This window comes from Haematobia irritans, chromosome 3, assembly GCF_050003625.1.
Source record: "Haematobia irritans isolate KBUSLIRL chromosome 3, ASM5000362v1, whole genome shotgun sequence".
NCBI classification, from domain to species: Eukaryota; Metazoa; Arthropoda; class Insecta; order Diptera; family Muscidae; genus Haematobia; species Haematobia irritans.
In genome coordinates this window covers 224,922,796-224,941,772 of record NC_134399.1, presented here as the reverse complement: position 1 = coordinate 224,941,772, position 18,977 = coordinate 224,922,796, and the positions used below count along the sequence as shown (strand labels likewise).

The 18,977-nt window shown below is 31.7% G+C and overlaps 1 protein-coding gene across 1 annotated transcript in view; it reads left to right on the top strand.

The window, feature by feature from the left end:
• rst (irregular chiasm C-roughest) overlaps positions 1–10,165 on the top strand; it is a 72,753-nt gene extending 62,588 nt beyond the window's left edge. Inside the window, exons 2-5 of the mRNA XM_075303265.1 lie at positions 1,615–2,685; positions 3,591–3,718; positions 4,216–4,636; positions 4,743–10,165. Coding sequence (XP_075159380.1) covers positions 1,689–2,685; positions 3,591–3,718; positions 4,216–4,636; positions 4,743–5,425 — 2,229 coding nt within the window. The 5' untranslated portion in view covers positions 1,615–1,688 and the 3' untranslated portion in view covers positions 5,426–10,165. The remainder of the gene's footprint in view (positions 1–1,614; positions 2,686–3,590; positions 3,719–4,215; positions 4,637–4,742) is intronic.
• The last annotated feature ends 8,812 nt before the right edge of the window (positions 10,166–18,977 follow it).

Sequence of the window (18,977 nt, the reverse complement as noted above, 5' to 3'; positions counted from 1 at the left end):
TACATACACAAGGTCGTGGGTTCGATTCCTGCTACGACCGAACACCAAAAAGTTTTTCAGCGGTGGATTATCCCACCTCAGTAATGCTGGTGACATTTCTGAGGGTTTCAAAGCTTCTCTAAGTGGTTTCACTGGAATGTGGAACGCCGTTCGGACTCGGCTATAAAAAGGAGGTCCCTTGTCATTGAGCTTAACATGGAATCGGGCAGCACTCAGTGTTAAGAGAGAAGTTCCCCAATGGAGTATCACAATGGACTGAATAGTCTAAGTGAGCCTGATACATCGGGCTGCCACCTAACTTAACCTAACCTAACCTACTACAAAGTACAAAGAACATTTGTTACTACAAAGTAAATGTTCTAAATCATATTTTCCTTACGTTTCGTAAAGCCGCCAGAGAACTGAACTGGGTGACGCCGATGCAAACTGTACGAAATTTGAGAGAAGCGCCGACAAAAACTGCATGATATTAGATAAATTTTCTTCATGACTGCCACCTACTGACGCAGTTTCGCTTCACAGTTTCGTCCTCTTGTTTTTTTATTCTCTCTGTCCCAGGCAATGAAATAGAAAGGATTTTGATTTGGCTACATACCGCTAGAGGGAATTGTATTGCTCCAAATTTGTTTTCTTCAATCACGAATTAATTGATTCAATTAATTTTTAATGGAAATTTCTTCAACTACAGAAATGGTAATGTGTTAAAGAATTATTTGAAAATTTTCCCGCTAGAGGGGATTGTATTGCTCCAATTTTTTTTTCAATTGATTCTATTAATTTTTAATGGAAATTTCTTCAACTACAGAAATGATAATGTATTATAGAATTATTTGATAATTTTTGTGTTTGTTTTAATTAAAAAATATGTTACACAAATTAATTTTTAATTCAATATTTTTGATAATTCATTTAAAAGTTTAATTGCACAGAAAAAAAAACAAAGCCAAAAAAGCAATGATCCAGAAGTTGTGCAAAAGTGGCTCAGAAGCAATGCATTTTTTCAAATATTTTTTGGGAATTTTTATTAGCTTTATTTTAGGTAAAAGTAAAATACCGAAAATTTGAATTTGTTGATAAAACTCCGTAAAACAAAAAATTTGTATATATCACCTCAAAAGAACTTCTTGTGAAGTGAAAATTAAGTCCACCTCGGGAAGTGCAGTTTTGGATGTACTTTAAAATTAATGACCCAGGAAGAACTTTAAGTTTTTTTCTGGATAATAAATTTTTAGGATTGATTTTAGTTTTAATAAAAAAAAAACAGTTTAATAAAAATTAATAAAAAATGATTCAATTAATCAATTAAATTTTTTAATGAAATATTTTGTGACAATTCAATTAAAAATTTAAATGGAAAATTGTTGGAGATATTTTTTAAGATTTGTTATTACTACACGGAATTTTATTATAAAGGTTAGCAACCAAAAATTAATACCATATTTCAATTGAAGCCTGTGGTTAAAGATAATTTGACACTTTCATTTAGATAAATATTTTAGTATTTAATATAATTTTTCTTATGTAAATATTTTACTTTATTATTAAGAAATCTAAATATCATAATTCAAATAAAATTAATTCATAATGGATTTTTCTCTTTTATTTTATTTTTAGATTTTCTTCAATTTTCATTGAACTCCAGTTATAGCTTAACTACCGGTTGGAGTTAAACTACTCTAGATATCAAAATGACAAACTCTTGGCAACTTTCTGTGGCGGCTATGCTCAGCCTATTGCTGTTAACATGCGCCGAAAGCAAATCTTCAAATCTATTTACACATTTTCAAAATCAACGTTTTGCCATGGAACCTCAAGATCAGACGGCAGTGGTGGGAGCCCGTGTTACTTTACCCTGCAGAGTGATAAACAAGCAAGGAGTCTTACAATGGACCAAAGATGATTTTGGTTTGGGTACCTCACGTGATTTGGCTGGTTTTGAACGATACGGAATGATAGGTAGCGATGAAGAAGGCGACTATTCTTTGGAAATCTATCCAGTAATGCTAGATGATGATGCCCGTTATCAGTGTCAAGTTAGTCCGGGTCCTGAGGGACAACCGGCTGTACGTTCCTCTTTTGCCAAAATCACTGTCCTCGTACCACCCGAGGCTCCCAAGATATCCCAAGGAGAAGTGATCTATACCACAGAAGATCGTAAAGTAGACATTGAATGTTTATCGGTGGGTGGAAAACCAGCTGCAGAAATCACCTGGATTGATGGTTTTGGCAATGTTCTAACCGATAACATTGAGTATACAATCATTCCCATGCCCGATTTAAGGAGATTTACAGCAAAATCCGTTCTAAGACTAACACCCAAAAAAGAACATCACAATACCACCTTTACATGTCAGGCTCAAAATACTGCCGATCGTACCTACCGATCGGCTAAAATTCGCATAGATGTTAAATATGCTCCCAAAGTGACGGTCAATGTTATTGGTGGCGCCGTAGGTAATGGTCGTATACTCGAACATTCCCAAGTACGTTTGGAGTGCAAGTCAGAGGCCAATCCCAGTGATGTTCGTTATAAATGGTATATAAATGATGAACCCATTAGTGGTGGACAAAAAACCGAAATGGTTATAAGAAATGTAACCAGGAAATTCCATGATGCCATTGTGAAATGTGAAGTGCAAAACTCCATTGGCAAGAGTGAGGATAGTGAAACCCTGGATATAAGTTGTAAGTATTGCAAGAAAATTAAATCAATTAGAAAGTTATTTTGAAATATAATAAAAAATAGGCCTTTATAATCTTTTCATATACAAAAGAGATGTGAAAATTATTATAACCCCCATTTTCATAAAGCTCCGCTAGTGTTCCGTTAACTACTCAACTTTTGAACCGTATTATGGACGAATCTGTCATCCTGCATATATATTCCATATGCCAGTTAGGAACATAACTGACGAAAATTTTTCAGTTAATGTTAACTGGAGAGAAGATATTTGCAATTTACTTTCTGTTAACAGGCAGTTAAAGCCTAACGGAGCTACATGAAAATGATCGTAATTCTGATAGAAAACTAACTTTGTGTAAAGTATCTTTTATGGTACATAAATTAAATTTATAACAATCATAGTAAGGTTACACTCTGAATAACATATTTTGAGGGAAAATGTACAAAAATTCAAAACTTTCAATGATTTAGTAAAACATAATTCTATTCTCTAGGAAAATTAAGCTATCGGTGCTTCCTACAAATATTCTCATTTGCTTTTGGCTTGAATTTAAATTATATTCAACTTCAAAATTAAGTAGAGTAAAAATTAAATTTGGACTTATTTAAATAGTGTTTCATGGAAAACACAATGCAGCTTGATTGATTACGATTTGAATTGTACTTGAATTCAACTTGAAGTGCACTTGAGTTCGGTATAAATTTCAATTGATTTCGGCTTGAATTACACTTGAACTTGGGAAGTTTTCTTGAATTCGGCTTAATTCAATAATTCATTTCAATTAATATTCAAATAATTTATTTCTATTTATTATGGAAAATTAGAAAATTAGTCTATTTGGACAAATACATATGATTTTGAATAAGTAATCTAATAAACCATTATTATTCCTATAATTATTTTCAGATGGTCCTAGTTTTAAGGAAAAGCCTCGTTCTATTGAATCGGATATTGGCAGTATAGTAACATTGAATTGTGAAGTTGATGGTAATCCCACACCTGATATTTTTTGGATTCAACATCCTATTGATAGGGTAAGTTTTTACGATAATATGTATAATACAATATACAGTGAGCGTAATAAACTGAACAATGTTTTTTTTTTTTTTGTTTTTAATTAAGAGTAGTGTTGAGTTTTTCATTTTAAGTAGAGTTTTAAATACTCTATGGCTAAACTGAATATGTTTTAAAAAAGTCGCCGATATAAATGCTGATATAAAAAGTATTTAAAAAATTCGTATGTACACTTTATTATGACGCTCACTGCATGTTTACAAAATATTCATTTGGAGACATGTTTAACCCTAAATCACATATAAAATTAAAATTTTGCAATACAGCTCGTTTTAATGAGAAGATCAAACTAAAATTGGTCTGAAATCCGAGAGTATCCCGATTGTCTGTTTGTTATAAGAAACTAATTTCTTGCTATTCCGAATATCGGAACATGGAAGATTATACATTTATTTGTTTATGTCATAGATAACATTGAATAATTTTTATATATTTCTGTTCTTCGTATAATTCACAGGTGGTTGGTTCCAGTTCGAATCTAACATTTAGTGTAACTAATGAAACTGCTGGCCGTTATTATTGTAAAGCTAATGTTCCCGGTTATCCAGAGATTTCAGCTGATGCCTATGTTTATCTGAAAGGTTCACCTACTATTTCCTCAGCTCGTACTCAATATGGTCTAATGGGTGATACAGCTCGTATTGAGTGTTTTGCCACCTCTGTTCCTCGGGCACGCCATGTATCATGGACTTTTAATGGCCATGAGATTAGTTCCGAAATGGGTCATGACTATTCCATACTGGTAGATGCCGTTCCGGGTGGTGTTAAATCTACACTCATTATCAGAGATAGTCAATCTTATCATTATGGGAAATATAATTGCACCGTGGTCAATGATTATGGTAATGATGTGGCCGAGATAAATCTTCAGGCTCAAAGTAAGTTAAATTCAAAAATCTTATATAAAATATTTACTCTAAATTGCCTTTCTCAGATTTTTATAATGCTAATGCATTTTTTCTTCTTCTTTTCTTATCTTTACAGAAAGTGTACCTCTTTTGATGACCATTGTTGGTGGCATCTCCGCTGTGGCTCTTCTTATGATCATTACCATTCTGGTGATAGTATATTTCAAGTGTAAGAAACGTTCCAAATTGCCACCAGCCGATGTGATTAGCGAACATCAGATAACCAAAAATGGTGGAGTGGGGTCTTGTAAAATGGAGGCAGGTGATCGTACATCGAACTACAGTGATCTAAAAGTGGATATTTCTGGAGGTTATGTCCCATATGGTGATTATACCACCCACTACAGTCCACCACCTCAATATTTGACAACATGCTCAACCAAATCGAATGGTAGTTCGACAATCATCCAAAATAATCATCAAAATCATTTGCAACAACAAATCCAACAGCAGCAACAACAACACCAAACATTACCCATGACATTCCTGACGAATGTCAATGGCGGTAGTTTGGCCGGTAGTATAATTGGTTCTAGAGATATACGCCAGGATAATGGTCTTCCTAGTTTACAATCGACCACAGCTTCAGTGGTGAGTTCATCACCCAATGGCAGTTGTAGTAATCAAAGCACTTCCACACATGTTGTGGCGGCGCCAACAACGGCATCTGCCGTGGATCCACGTTTTAGTGCCATTTATGGTAATCCCTATTTGAGATCATCGAATTCATCACTTTTGCCACCCCCAACAGCTGTGTAAAGATGAAAGCTATAGTGGTTAATTTGCAAATTATAGGCTTTATTAAAATTAAAGTGTAAACAACATATAGAACAAAGACTGAAATTGTACATATAGTAAATCAACGATGACAACTAATGGCGATATGAGGGTAATTTTTGACCATTAAGAGATTTGCTTAGTAGAACTTCCAGGGGGAAAAATTACGAGAGTAGTGATTGGTAAAATAACTCACCACATCTCATGTGTATAGCATGTCACATCTTCACTCATGTTGTATATTTAACAAACCTGTTGTTCGGATTCTCTACATAGCGGTAGAGGAGGATTGTATTGTATTTCTCCCATTCACTGAGCTTGGAAAGCCTTTGAAATCATATTGAGGTGGGAGAAATTCCAGAGGAAGAGAGAGAGAGAGAACACAAGTACGAAAATTAGGTGAATAATCCATTGCCATGTGGTATTAAATAATTTTTTTTGGAATGATATGCTATCAAACGGAGACTTCTTATTCAATAGGAGGTCCGGAAATGAACTTTTATAAAGCCAAAATTTGTCTGCTTCAAAATAGAAAAAAAACAAGTTATTTGTGCAATTACCACAAATTGAATATAGACTTTTATTGATATTTACATTGTTTGCCAAAGTTGTTAAACGTTGATCCTCAAGGGCAAAAGTCAAAAGTCGCTGCCTGACTGCAACATGTCATTAACGTTCCAAGACAGCAAACTAAATAATTTTGCTTCGATGACAAAATGTATTGATCCAAATAATTTTTAATTGAAATTAGCTTAATGAATCACCGATTATAATTCAAACATACATTTATTCACAAATGTTTTCTCCATTCAAATAGGGCCCAAATTGAGTTATATACCCCAAGCAGATCTATGGAAAATATCATTCGGAAAAAAATTTCATAACATTCACCCAATACAAGAAAAAATATCGCCGAAATTATCCATATTTTTTGGTAATTTTGGAATGTAATGTCTTAATTAAAACAAAATTTAATTATATCAATTATTTTTTAATTGTATCAATTATTTTTTAACAGTTTTTACTATTAGTTACACCGAGAGAAAAAATACATTACTCCGGAAAGAAGTTTTAGACAAAAAAAATTTCTCTTTTTTCGAAAAATATTTTCTTTAAGAGAAAAACAAGTATATACGGCCGCAAGTTCGGCCAGGCCGAAGCTTATGTACCCTCCACCATGGATTGCGTAGAAACTTCTACTGAAGACTGTCATCCAATCGAATTACTTGGGTTGCGGTAACACTTGCCGATGGCAAGGTATCTTAAAACTTCCTAACACCGTCTTCTAAATTACAAGGTAGTCCATACGTAGTATATATTAAACTAAAAAAGGCCGATTAAATACGTATATAATTAAGATAAAAGTTTCTATAGAAATAACATTTTGACAAAATCTTGACATTTTCTATAGAAGTAAAATTTGGAAAAAAAATTTCTATAGAAATAAAATTTGGAAAAAATTCTCTATAGAAATAAAATTTTGACACAATTTTCTATAGAAATAAAATTTTGACAAAATTCTCAATAGAAATAAAATTTTTACAAAATTTTCTATAGAAATAAAATTTTGACAAATTTTTCTATAGAAATAAAATGTTGACAAAATTTTCTATAGAAATAAGATTTTGACAATGTTTTCCATAAAAATAAAATTTTGGTAGATTATTTTTGGCTCGAGTCGCAACCATGAATATGAACCGATATGGACCAATTTTTGTGTGATTGGGGATCGGCTATATATATAACTATAGACCGATATGGACCAATTTTGGCATGGATATTAGCGGCCTTACTAACACCACGTTGCCAATTTCAACCGGATCGGATGAATTTTGCTCCTCCAAGAGGATCCGGAGGACAAATCTGGGAATCGATTTATATGGGGGCTATATATAATTATGGACCGATGTGGACCAATTTTTGCATGGTCATAAGAAAACATATACCAAATTTCAGCCGGATCGGATAAAATTTGCTTCTCTTAGAGGCTCCGCAAGCCAAATCGGGGAATCGGTTTATATGGGGGCTATATATAATTATGGACCGATGTGGACGAATTTTTGCATGGTTGTTAGAGACCATATACAAACATCATGTACCAAAATCCAGCCGAATCGGATGATATGTAATTATGGATCGATATGGACCAATTTTTGCATGGTTGTTGAAGATCATATACTAACACCATGTACCAAATTTCAGCCGGATCGGATGAAACTTGCTTCTCTTAGAGCGATCGCAAGTCAAATTTGGGGGTCCGTTTATATGGGGGCTATACGTAAAGGTGGACCGATATGGACCAATTTTTGCATGGTTGTTAGAGACCATATACTAACACCATGTACCAAATTTCAGCCGGATCCGATGAAATTTGCTTATCTTAGAGCAATCGCAAGCCAAATTTGGGGGTCCGTTTATATGGGGGCTATACGTAAAAGTGGACCGATATGGTCGGATGGTATTGCAAATACCATCTGGTATGACTCTGATTCTGATTCTTCAAGCATTTTATGTTTGCCGTGAAAACAATATTTTTTGCTGCATGTTTCCCATCCGAAAATAATAGTTTTCTTACTGAAAGAAGAATTTTCTTTCTAAGGAACGAAATTTCAGACAAAAAAAAAAATGTTTTTTTTTTTAGTTTACATTTTCTTTAGAACTAAATTAAAAATATTAGAGACAATCATATGGTTGTTTATCATAAACAAGGCTTTATTTGTTCTTTTAAAAAATACTTTACATTAAAAAGGTATTTCGTTTGTCTAAAATTTCGTACCGTAGAAAATTATTTTTTTTTATGCTCTTGAAGATGATCATATTTCTTCTCTCCGTGTGCTATTGGAGATATGTCAATTCAAAATTATTTGGATTAATTTATTTTGTTGAAGACAAAATATATTTTCTTCCTATGTACGATGGGGATATTGTTAAAAAATTAAAAAAATATAATACAAACATTCGAGTTTATTTTAAGAAATGAGTTTTTGTTATAAAAATTTCAAATTTTCCTCACTACCTGGAAAAAATCTCTAAATATCGCCATTAGATAAGCAACCACTGATCAAAGACTTTTACTTAAGTATTGTACAATTCTACTCACCCCCCAAATTGAAATTTATGCAAAATTTCTTTGCAATGTGTCTACTACTTACTACATAACTATTAAACATAAATGCCGCCAAGGAAAGAAAAAATTTGATGACCTAGAGTAAGAGCTTTCATTGAAATTTTAAGAAAACTTGCATGTAAATGTTTTTTTTTGGAGACCCAGAATAAATGCCAACTGAGCATTGATTAGCATTTCGTTTTTAAACCCTAGTATTTTTACTTTAGTTCTAATCTTAAACAACAATAATAAGCCAAAGTACCTGATAGACCTAAGAGCTCTCGTTTTTAGAATGTCTAAAGAAAACCAAACTCAATCGAATCGAATAAAATTTTAATTCGTTTAGCCTAGTTTTAGCCTTAAAAAAAAACAAAAACACACAAAACAGAAAACAATCTAAGCATGTATAAATGTTTGTATATATAGTGAGGCCCTAACTGCCCCCTTACCTTTAATCTGTATGTGTAAGTACTTACTTAGTAGCATGTAAGTAATAGCCAAAACGAATACCCCCCAAAATAAATCTAATATAGCATAGCATACTGTATTGTCTAGGTATCATCTATATGGGCTTTACCATTTTAAAGGTATGAGAAGGGAGGCCAAAGGATTCCACTTTTGTCTTTCCTCTATGCCTTTGCTTTAGTTTCTGATCAAACGCATGTCTGCAATTACCTTGAATGTAGTGTCTTAAAATTTGTTGAATAAAAAAAGAAACTGTAAAACAAACTCATCATCAGAATAAATTGAATATTTGTGCTTTTGTGTACAAAACATTTTTTTAGAAAAATCAGTAAAAAATATTTTGCTTTACTATCTAATAGTATTTTATGCGAAAGTTGAAACAAAAACAAACCGAATTGCTACTATTTACACTCAACATAAATTACAACTATCATCAATTGAACTCAGCACAGCATTGATTCATCAACATGACCCACACACACACACCCACACACACCCCCACCCTTCAAACTAATTTAAAGTCCATGTTAGAATAAAAAAATCTCTTTCATTTATTTAACTCTTTTTAATTAGCAAAGTTAGTGAAAAAACTGTGTTGCTCTACATCTTTTCTTCTTTATATACAATGCAAATTATTTTCTTTTCATTATACATAATAGTTTATATACATATGTAATAATATTATTAAATTAAGTTTATAGTTTTTATTACACCAAGCCACAAGCATAAACATAAATACAACAACAACAAAAAACAAAAAGAACGTACTCTTCACTCATCCCTACCACACTCACCCTACTATGCATCATACATAAACATATTTACATATTTATACATTCATAAATAGTATATATTTTTGTAATATTTTGCATCTTGGTCAACGAAACCATTCGTTATTTCGCAGCTAATTTTGCGATTCAATGTTGAAAATTTTTTAAATTATTGAAATTAGAAAAAAAAATGAGAGAAAAAAACCAAAATGTGTGTTTGCTTACAACAAATGAGAAAAGAAATAAAAAAAGTCAGAAATTGAATTAAGTAAATAGCTGCTGGCAATTTTGTTAATACGTATATATGTAAACAAAACAATATAAACTAATTATATAATGATTTTTTATTATTAATAAAAACAAAAAATATTTAAGAACAAATTGCATTTTAACTCAGTTCTCTGGAAAAGACCTAATTGATTATTAGTTTTCATTTGGTAAGTACGTGGAGCAGGGATGGTTAATGTTGTTGACGAAAAAGTACTAAAAATGTACTTTTCGAAGCTAAAACTACACAACATCAAATTTAAATACTATTGTAAGAGTATACGTATATTTAAATCCAGACCGATTTGTACATTTTTTTTTTTAGATTTTCTAAAAATAATAGCATTTCAATAGAAAGATCGAATAAAATCAAAATTTCTAAATAATAGCATTTCGCAAAATTTTATTTCTATGGAAAATTTTGTCAAAATTTTATAAAATTAAAAAACAAACAAGTATATACGGCCGTAAGTTCGGCCAGGCCGAATCTTATGTACCCTCCACTATGGATTGCGTAGAAACTTCTTCTGAAGACTGTCATCCACAATCGAATTAATTGGGTTGTGGTATCTTAAAACTTCTTAACATCGTTTTCTAAATTGTGAGTTAGTCCATACGTGGTATATATTAGACAAAAAAGGCATGTATAGATAAGTCTACAAATAATCACAAATCGATATGGACTTTTACACGGTACGTAGGGAGCCAGAATTGAAATATGGGGGTCGCTTATATGGGGGCTATATACAATTATGAATTTGATATGGACCAATTTTTGTGTGATTGGGGATCGATTTATCTGAGGGCTATATATAACTATAGACCGATATGGACCTAATTAGACATGGCTGTTAACGACCATATACTAGCACAATGTACCAAATTTCAACTGACTCGGATGAAATTTGCTACTCCAAGAGGTTCCAAAACCAAATCTCGGGATCGGTTTATATGGGGGCTATATATGAATATGGACTGATATGGACCGCTTTTGGAATGGTTGTTAAATATCTTATAGTAAAACCACGTACCAAATTTCAATCAGATCGGATGAATTTTGCTTTTCCAAAAGGCACCGGAGGTCAAATCTGGGGATCGGTTTAAATGGGGACTATATATAATTATGGACTGGTATGAACCAATTCATGTATGGTTGTTGGATACCATATACTAACATCACGTACCAAATTTCAACCGAATCGGATGAATTTTGCTCTTCCAAGGGGCTCCGGAGGTCAAATCTGGGGATCGGTTTATATGTGGGCTATATATAATTATGAACCGATTTCGACCAATATTTGAATGGGTGTTTGAGGCCATATATTAACACCACCTACCAAATTTCAACTGAATCAGATGAATTTTGGTCTTCCAAGAGGCTCCGGAGGTCAAATCTGGTGATCGGTTTATATGGTGGCTATATATAATTATGGACCGATGTGGACCATTTTTTGCATGATCATCAGATACTATATACTAACACCATGTACCAAATTTCAGCCGGATCGGATGAAATTTGCTTCTCTTAGAGGCTCCGCAAGCCTAATCGGGGGATCGGTTTATATGGGGGCTATATATAATTATGGACCGATGTGGACCATTTTTTGCATGGTCATCAGATACCATATACTAACCCCATGTACCAAATTTCAACAGGATCGGATGAAATTTGCTTCTCTTAAAGGCTCCGCAAGCCAAATCGGGGGATCAGCTTATATGGTGGCTATATGTAATTATGGACCAATGTAGACCAATTTTTGCATGGTTATTAGAGACCACATACTAACACCATGTACCAAATTTCAGCCGGATCGGATGAAATTTGCTTCTCTTAGAGCAATCGCAAGCCAAATTTGGGAGTCCGTTTATATGGGGCTATACGTAATAGTGGACCGATATGGCCCATTTGCAATACCATCCGACCTACATCAATAGCAACTACTTGTGCCAAGTTTCAAGTCGATAGCTTGTTTCGTTCGGGAGTTAGCGTGATTTCAACAGACGGACGGACATGCTCAGTTCGACTCAGAATGTCACCACGACCCAGAACATATATACTTTATGGGGTCTTAGAGCAATATTTCGATGTGTTACAAACGGAATGACAAAGTTAATATACCCCCATCCTATGGTGGAGTGTATAAAAAAAATTATTTCTACGAAAATTTTGTAAACATTTTATTTCTATAGAAAACTTTCTCACAATTTTATTTCTGTAGATAATTTTCTCAAAATTTAATTTCTATAGGAATTTTTTTCAAATTTTTATTTCTATAGGAAAAATTCTGTCAAATTTTAATTACTTTTGCAAATTTTGTCAAAATTTTATTTCCATAGAAGATTTTGTCAAAAAAGTTTTTTCCCATAGACGTTTTTGTCAAAATTTTATTTCTATAGAAAATTTTGTCAAAAGTATATTTCATTAGAAAATTTATGAAGAAGTACCTCTTTGCAAAATTTACCAAAATCAAGAATTGCACCAATCTACAAAACAATAAAAGCTTTACCATTTTTTGTAGAATTTTACCAACTGTGGCAATCGGCTCAGGGGCCGGATCTAAGCATTATTGCTAAAGACACCATTTGAGTATTTCACCTCCTTCTGGGCGTCTCAAATTAATACACTATCCTTTCCTCAATATGGCAGAAAAAAATCACGTTTCACATTTGCGAAAGAATGTGGTATTGACAATATTCCTCTACAAAATGTTGAGATCCTGTAATAAAAACTAAAATATCCTTTTTACAATGTCCGCTATTTATAATTTTTATAGTTGAGTTGATATCTAAGAAACGTTCACGTTTAGGGCATAATAACTCTATATAGAGTAATTGTGATGAAAAAGTACCAAATGGCTCGCGGTCGTGCCACGGTGCTTTTGGCTGTCGAAATGTATCAAAAAAAGCGCAAAAGTGTCAACATTATCAATCCTGATGTGGAAATAGAAAAATGTGTATATACCTTAAAAAGAATGTTCAAACTAACCAAACTAGTTTATGATCATTCGTTTACGTTATTGCAACCAATTTATGCAGTATAGATGCATGCAAGATAGTGCTGTTTTCCATCACGCCAACAATGCTATACTCAAGATTATATATCACTTCTGAGCAATATTTCTATTAAAATGAGCAATTATATCAGCGCTATGTAGAAGCTGCCTTAAATCGGGACATCACCCACAAAAATCAGCGCTGATTCGGTTGTTTTGTAAGCAGTTTGTACTGCCACTCTCCCTTACAATCCTGCTGACCGTTCATATGGAGGTGAGTATAAATTTTACGTTCGGTTCTCCCGTTCATGGGCATTTTAATCATACAAAAATCAAAGCATACCTTTAGGCAATAAAATTGTAGTGAAATTGTGTGTGTGTAACGTCCAGTAAGAACAGTGATAGTCTGTCGTAAACTCTATGATATTTGACATACAGTGACAAACATAAGTATTGGCACACCAAATAATGTTAATAACAACCACATGTTAAAAGTGATATGAAGCTATTTTCAATTAAAAAATATTTTAATTCGGATTGTAATTGTCTTAAGCACACTGAACAAAAATATTGTCGTGAGGTCAAAGATTTCATGTCTTTAAAATACGAATACAAATTTTGCTTAGCATAGAAGACGCATTTCTCTCTGTATTCTCCGCTTCTTTGGCTCGGAATCAATACCAAATTTTTTAAAGTAAAGACAAAATCTTTGGAACCGAGTATGCTTTTTTTCAGTGCATCTAGATCAGGGGTACTCAACCTTTTTTTACTTTTCGCCCACTTTTTCACTTCGAGTGATTGAATAATATTCTTACCGCTCAACTAATCCACAGTGTTGTTTATTGATAAACTGCTTTTATTTATTAGGTTTTTACATTTTATTAAATGATTTTTATTAAGTATAGTGAAATATTGAGTATTTAATGGGATCCCTGAGGCTGATGCTGCCAAATTAAATATTTAATATCTGGTTCTATTTTCGTCAAAAAGAAGCGAAGGTCTCCTCTTTCAGAAATATTGAGGTGGTTTCTTTCTTATTTCATGATGTGGTGAACAGCACTAAATCCTGATTCGACTAAATATGAGGTAGGAAAATGTATTCATAATTTGAATACCTTTTTACACATATTGGGATATAACATTGGACATATTGTTTATATTGCCACAACTCATTTTCGTCATTTTCGAAGCTCTCACTACATCGTCTGTGTGTGTAATTAGTAAAAAATGAATTTGCTTTATAAGCTTCTACATTTACAGCAAATTGTCGTTTACATAAACTAAAAACAATAAGATAGTTAAAATATATAATAACTTAAGAAATTCCTACCGCCTACCAAAAAGACCAGGTTGACTATCGCTGATCTAGATAATTTTTTATTTTAGATATTTTAGTTTTCTTCTTGTTTGATAACAGCATCAAGCCATATACACTGAAAAAAAATGTTTACGTGATATTAAAGATTACGCAATCCAAATTTTAGGATGCGAAATTTAAAAAATATTAAGGACAAATTTCTGTAAAATAATAAAATTTTAATTAAAATAAAATTTATTATCTTTGCTTAAAAAATTGTTTTCATTAAATTTAGGACACAAATTTTGTAAATTTGCGTCCCTCTGTTAAAGGCGCATGTCTTTGAACTAAGGCTAAATTTCCTTAAAGTAAAGAAACACTTTTTTCTTTATTTTTTAGAAGCCGCATCTTTGGCTCGGAATCAATACCAAAATCCTTAAGGAAAGGCCAAAATCTTTGGATCTAAGTAAACTTATTTTTTAGTGTAGCCATTGGATGGAACAATTTTTTGTGGTATCTGTACCTATATTCCCCATTCTTTCACCAACACGGTACCAAATCAACATCGGTTAGTAATAGTAAGCAACCGGAATACTATGAATAACAACCACATAACATAGACATACGAACGGACACCAAGGGCTAAACTGTCTCAGGAGATGATTCTGAGTCTATCGGTGTATATTTTATGGGGCTTAAAATCAATATTTGTGACAGGCACATTTCTCTGCAGATACCCTGAGTACTATGTGGTATAGGATGCTGTGTGGCACTGTGCATTTACGACTTATTTTACCATACGTCAAAAACGTCAAAAAAAAGTCGAAAACCTTCGTAAAATACTGAGTTTTTAACAATATACGAATTTTTACAGTATGTTTTTAGAACCCTTTACTTTATTTGAGAATGCTTATAAAAAAATAGTAAGAAAGAAGTAAAGGTTATATGAAATCCAGTTGGATTTCATATAACCGTATTAAAATCGGATTTATTAGTAAATTTGAGTGGTTGGTATTTCGCGTACCCACAAGTTGTACCTAAATCAGATTTTTGACACAACAATTTTCACAGTTTCAGCAATTTGAAAACGAGTTGCATTCAGACATCTTTCATATGCCAGCAAATTGCTATTGAGTAAAAATTCCAAAATATTATTATAAAAAATTTTAAAATACCTCAATATGACATTGTCATGCTTTCTGATATTAAAACTTGTTGACACTGTCTAAATCTAATACAAACTAATCGGCTCCTAATTAAATTCTGGGTCAAATTAGCCATAGTCATTTTAGCAATGTTGCAAGAATGTCTGTATCACAATGGACTGAATAGTCTAAGTGAGCCTGAATCTGAATCGGGCTGCCACTTTAACCTTAAGAATGTCTGTAGTGGCATACGAAGTTCAAGATGAGCGCATTTTTAATAAAATTTACAAATTTAAAGAAATAATGAACTTTTTTGTGAAAAGTACGAATTTAGTTAATTTTTATGCTTCATTTGTGTATATGTTTTACCGTTTAAGTTCATTTAACGAACTTCCGCAAAAAAAAGAAATGTTAGAGTAAAGAAAACTTTCTCCAAACATAATAATTCCATGAACTAAAATAAAGTTAAATTGGATTTTGTAAAATAAAGAGTCCACTATACCTTTCGCCTATGCGTTTATACGTTCCAAGTTGGGTAATATGTTCAAAATCGATTAGGGGGTGTTATAACTTGTTAAATATTTCTCAATTTTTATTTTTAAATATTGAATATAAAAGAAAAGTAACGTTGAAATAAATACGATTTTCAATCGATAAGTTGAACATATATGATCGGTACAGCAATACCATAGCCTAAGCGATTATCTTAAAATCATTCGTAACAATATCATGAATTGCCAATATCTTTAAATTAAAACACATAAACCAATGCATACCTTAAGGATGTCCAGAACAGGTGCACAGTCGTGGATTTGCCATATACGATCATTCGTCTGGACATCTAGCGATGAGTAGAAATATTATGACAAATATCTATGTTGTCATTACGTATTAATCAACGCATACCTTAAGGCGTTATTGATTTGACTGCAATTGATAGCCAGGGTTGACACTTTTGTGCTTTTTGTTTTTGATACATTTGACTGCCAAAAGCATTTGCCATGTGGTACTTTTTTATTACGATTACTCTATAAAGAGTTATTCTGTCCTAAATGTGAATGTTTCTCAGATATCAACTCAACTCTAAAAAGTATAACTAGCGGACATTGAAAAAATAAACATATTCCAAAATGACGATATTTCAGTTTTTATTGCAGGATCTCTACATTTTTGAGAGGAATATTGTCTATACCACATTCGTCCGCAAATGTGAAACGTGAAAATGTGATTTTTTCCGCCACATTTGAAACTCCCAGAAATACACACATGGTGTCTTTAGCAGTAATGCTGAGTCAACCCCTCAGCCGGTTGCCACAGTTGGTAGAATTCCACAAAAAAATGGTAAATTTTTTATAGAAATAAAATTTTGACAAAATCTTCTATAGAAATAAAATTTTGATAAAATCTTCTATGGAAATTACATTTTGAAAATTTTCTATAGAAATAAAATTTTTGCAAAATTGTCTATAGAAATTAAATTTTGACAAAATTTTCTATACAAATAAATTGTTGACAAAGTTTTCTATAAGTATAAAATTTTTCCTATAGCAATGAAATTGTGACAAAATGTTCTATAGAAATAAAATTTTGACAAAATCTTCTATGGAATAAAATTTTGACAACATTTTCTATAGAAATAGAATTTTGACAAAATTTTCTATGAAAATAAAATTTTGACAAAATTTTCTATAGAAATAAAATTTGGACAAATTTTCCATAGAAAAAAAAATTTAACAAAATTTTCTATAGCAATAAAAATTTGACAAATATTCTATAGAAATAAAATTTTGACAAAATTTTCTATTGAAATAAAATGTTAACAAACTTTTATATAGAAATAAAATTTTAACGAAATTTTCCATAGAAATAAAATTTTGACAAAATTTTCCATAGAAATAAAATTTTGTCATTTTCTATTGAAATATTTTGACAAAATTTTCTATATAAATAAAATTTGTGACTAAATTTTGTATGGAAATAAAATTTTGACAAAATTTGCTATAGAAATAAAATTTTGTAAAATAATATTTTTTTAGAAAATCTAAAAATAATTGTCAAAATCGGTCTTGATTTAAATATATCTATACTTTTACAATAGTCTTCAAATTTGATATTATATAATTTTAGCACTTCTTGGCTTCGAAAAGTACATTTTTAATACAGTACTTTTTCGTCAACATCATTTATCATCCCTGTTGTAGTCCGTTTCTGTATGTCGAACGAGCTCTATCGATCGGCTGAAATGGAAATGAAACAGCTGAATTTATAACCAAAAATCAACTCTTTCTATGCATTTCAGTCGATTGATAGAGCTCGTTCGACATACAGAAACAGGCTGTAAATGTAAGTTGGGGATGTTGTAGCGATTTCGATTTGAAAAAAACGGTGGAAAATTCTCGAAATTGGCTGTCAAATATGAACGACACTGTCATAGTTATTGGATCCTGTATCACTCACAATATTATGAATTAACAATAACTTTGGAACAACATATTTTTGCGAAACGAAAACGGCCTTAGCTAACATGCCTGCTAACATGCCTACAAAGAAGTCAACTACCTGTGGTAGTTTTTCCAATTGATTTACACACTGAAAAAACAGTGTAGTTCGAAGGAAAAACTTGAAGTTCAAAATTGCAAGAATGTCTTTAGTGATATACGAAGTTCATGATGGACGCTTTTATGGTAAAATTTACAAATTTAAAGAAATTCTGAACTATTTTGTGGAAGACACGAATTTAGTTCATTTTTACGCTTCATTTGAGTATATTTTTTTCTTGGTTTTAGTTAATTTAACTAACATGTACAAAAAATTATTAGAGTAAAGGACACTTTCTCCAAACATAATAATTCCATGAACTAAAATAAAGTTACATTGGCTTTAGTGAAATAGAGAGTTCACTTTTTTTTGAGTGCAGGAATAAAGGTGGTCGAATAGGAATGTGATCGATGAGCTGAAGTTGAAATATTGCTCTTTATCAAAATTTGAAAAGGTCAATTTTTCGATATTTAAAACATTGGAGAATTATTTATATCAACAATACACCCAGAAAAAAGGGGCTCTAATACCAACTGAACTTTATTTTAGTTCATGAAGATTAGTTGATTTTAGTTAAATTTTGCACAATATGAGTAAATGTTCCTTATTTGAATATTTTTTTTTGCTAATTTTAATGACGTGAACTGAAAGAAAAAAATTTGTATACAAATATAGTGCACAATTTTACTAAAAAATAAAATAGTTCATATTTTCCTAAAATGGCAGAAGTTTGCTTAAATTGAGTTCATAAGTCTCTCATATGAGTAAATTTTACTAAAATTGTACCTGTCTCGAACAGCGCTAAAGACATTTTAACAATTTTTGAATCCAATTTTTTCTTTCAACATATGAAGTTTTCTTAAACATTAGAAAAAATTAATTATTTTTAAAAAAAATTTCTTCAAATTGACAAAAGGTATTAACTTATTTGTAACATGTTACAATTAGAAAAC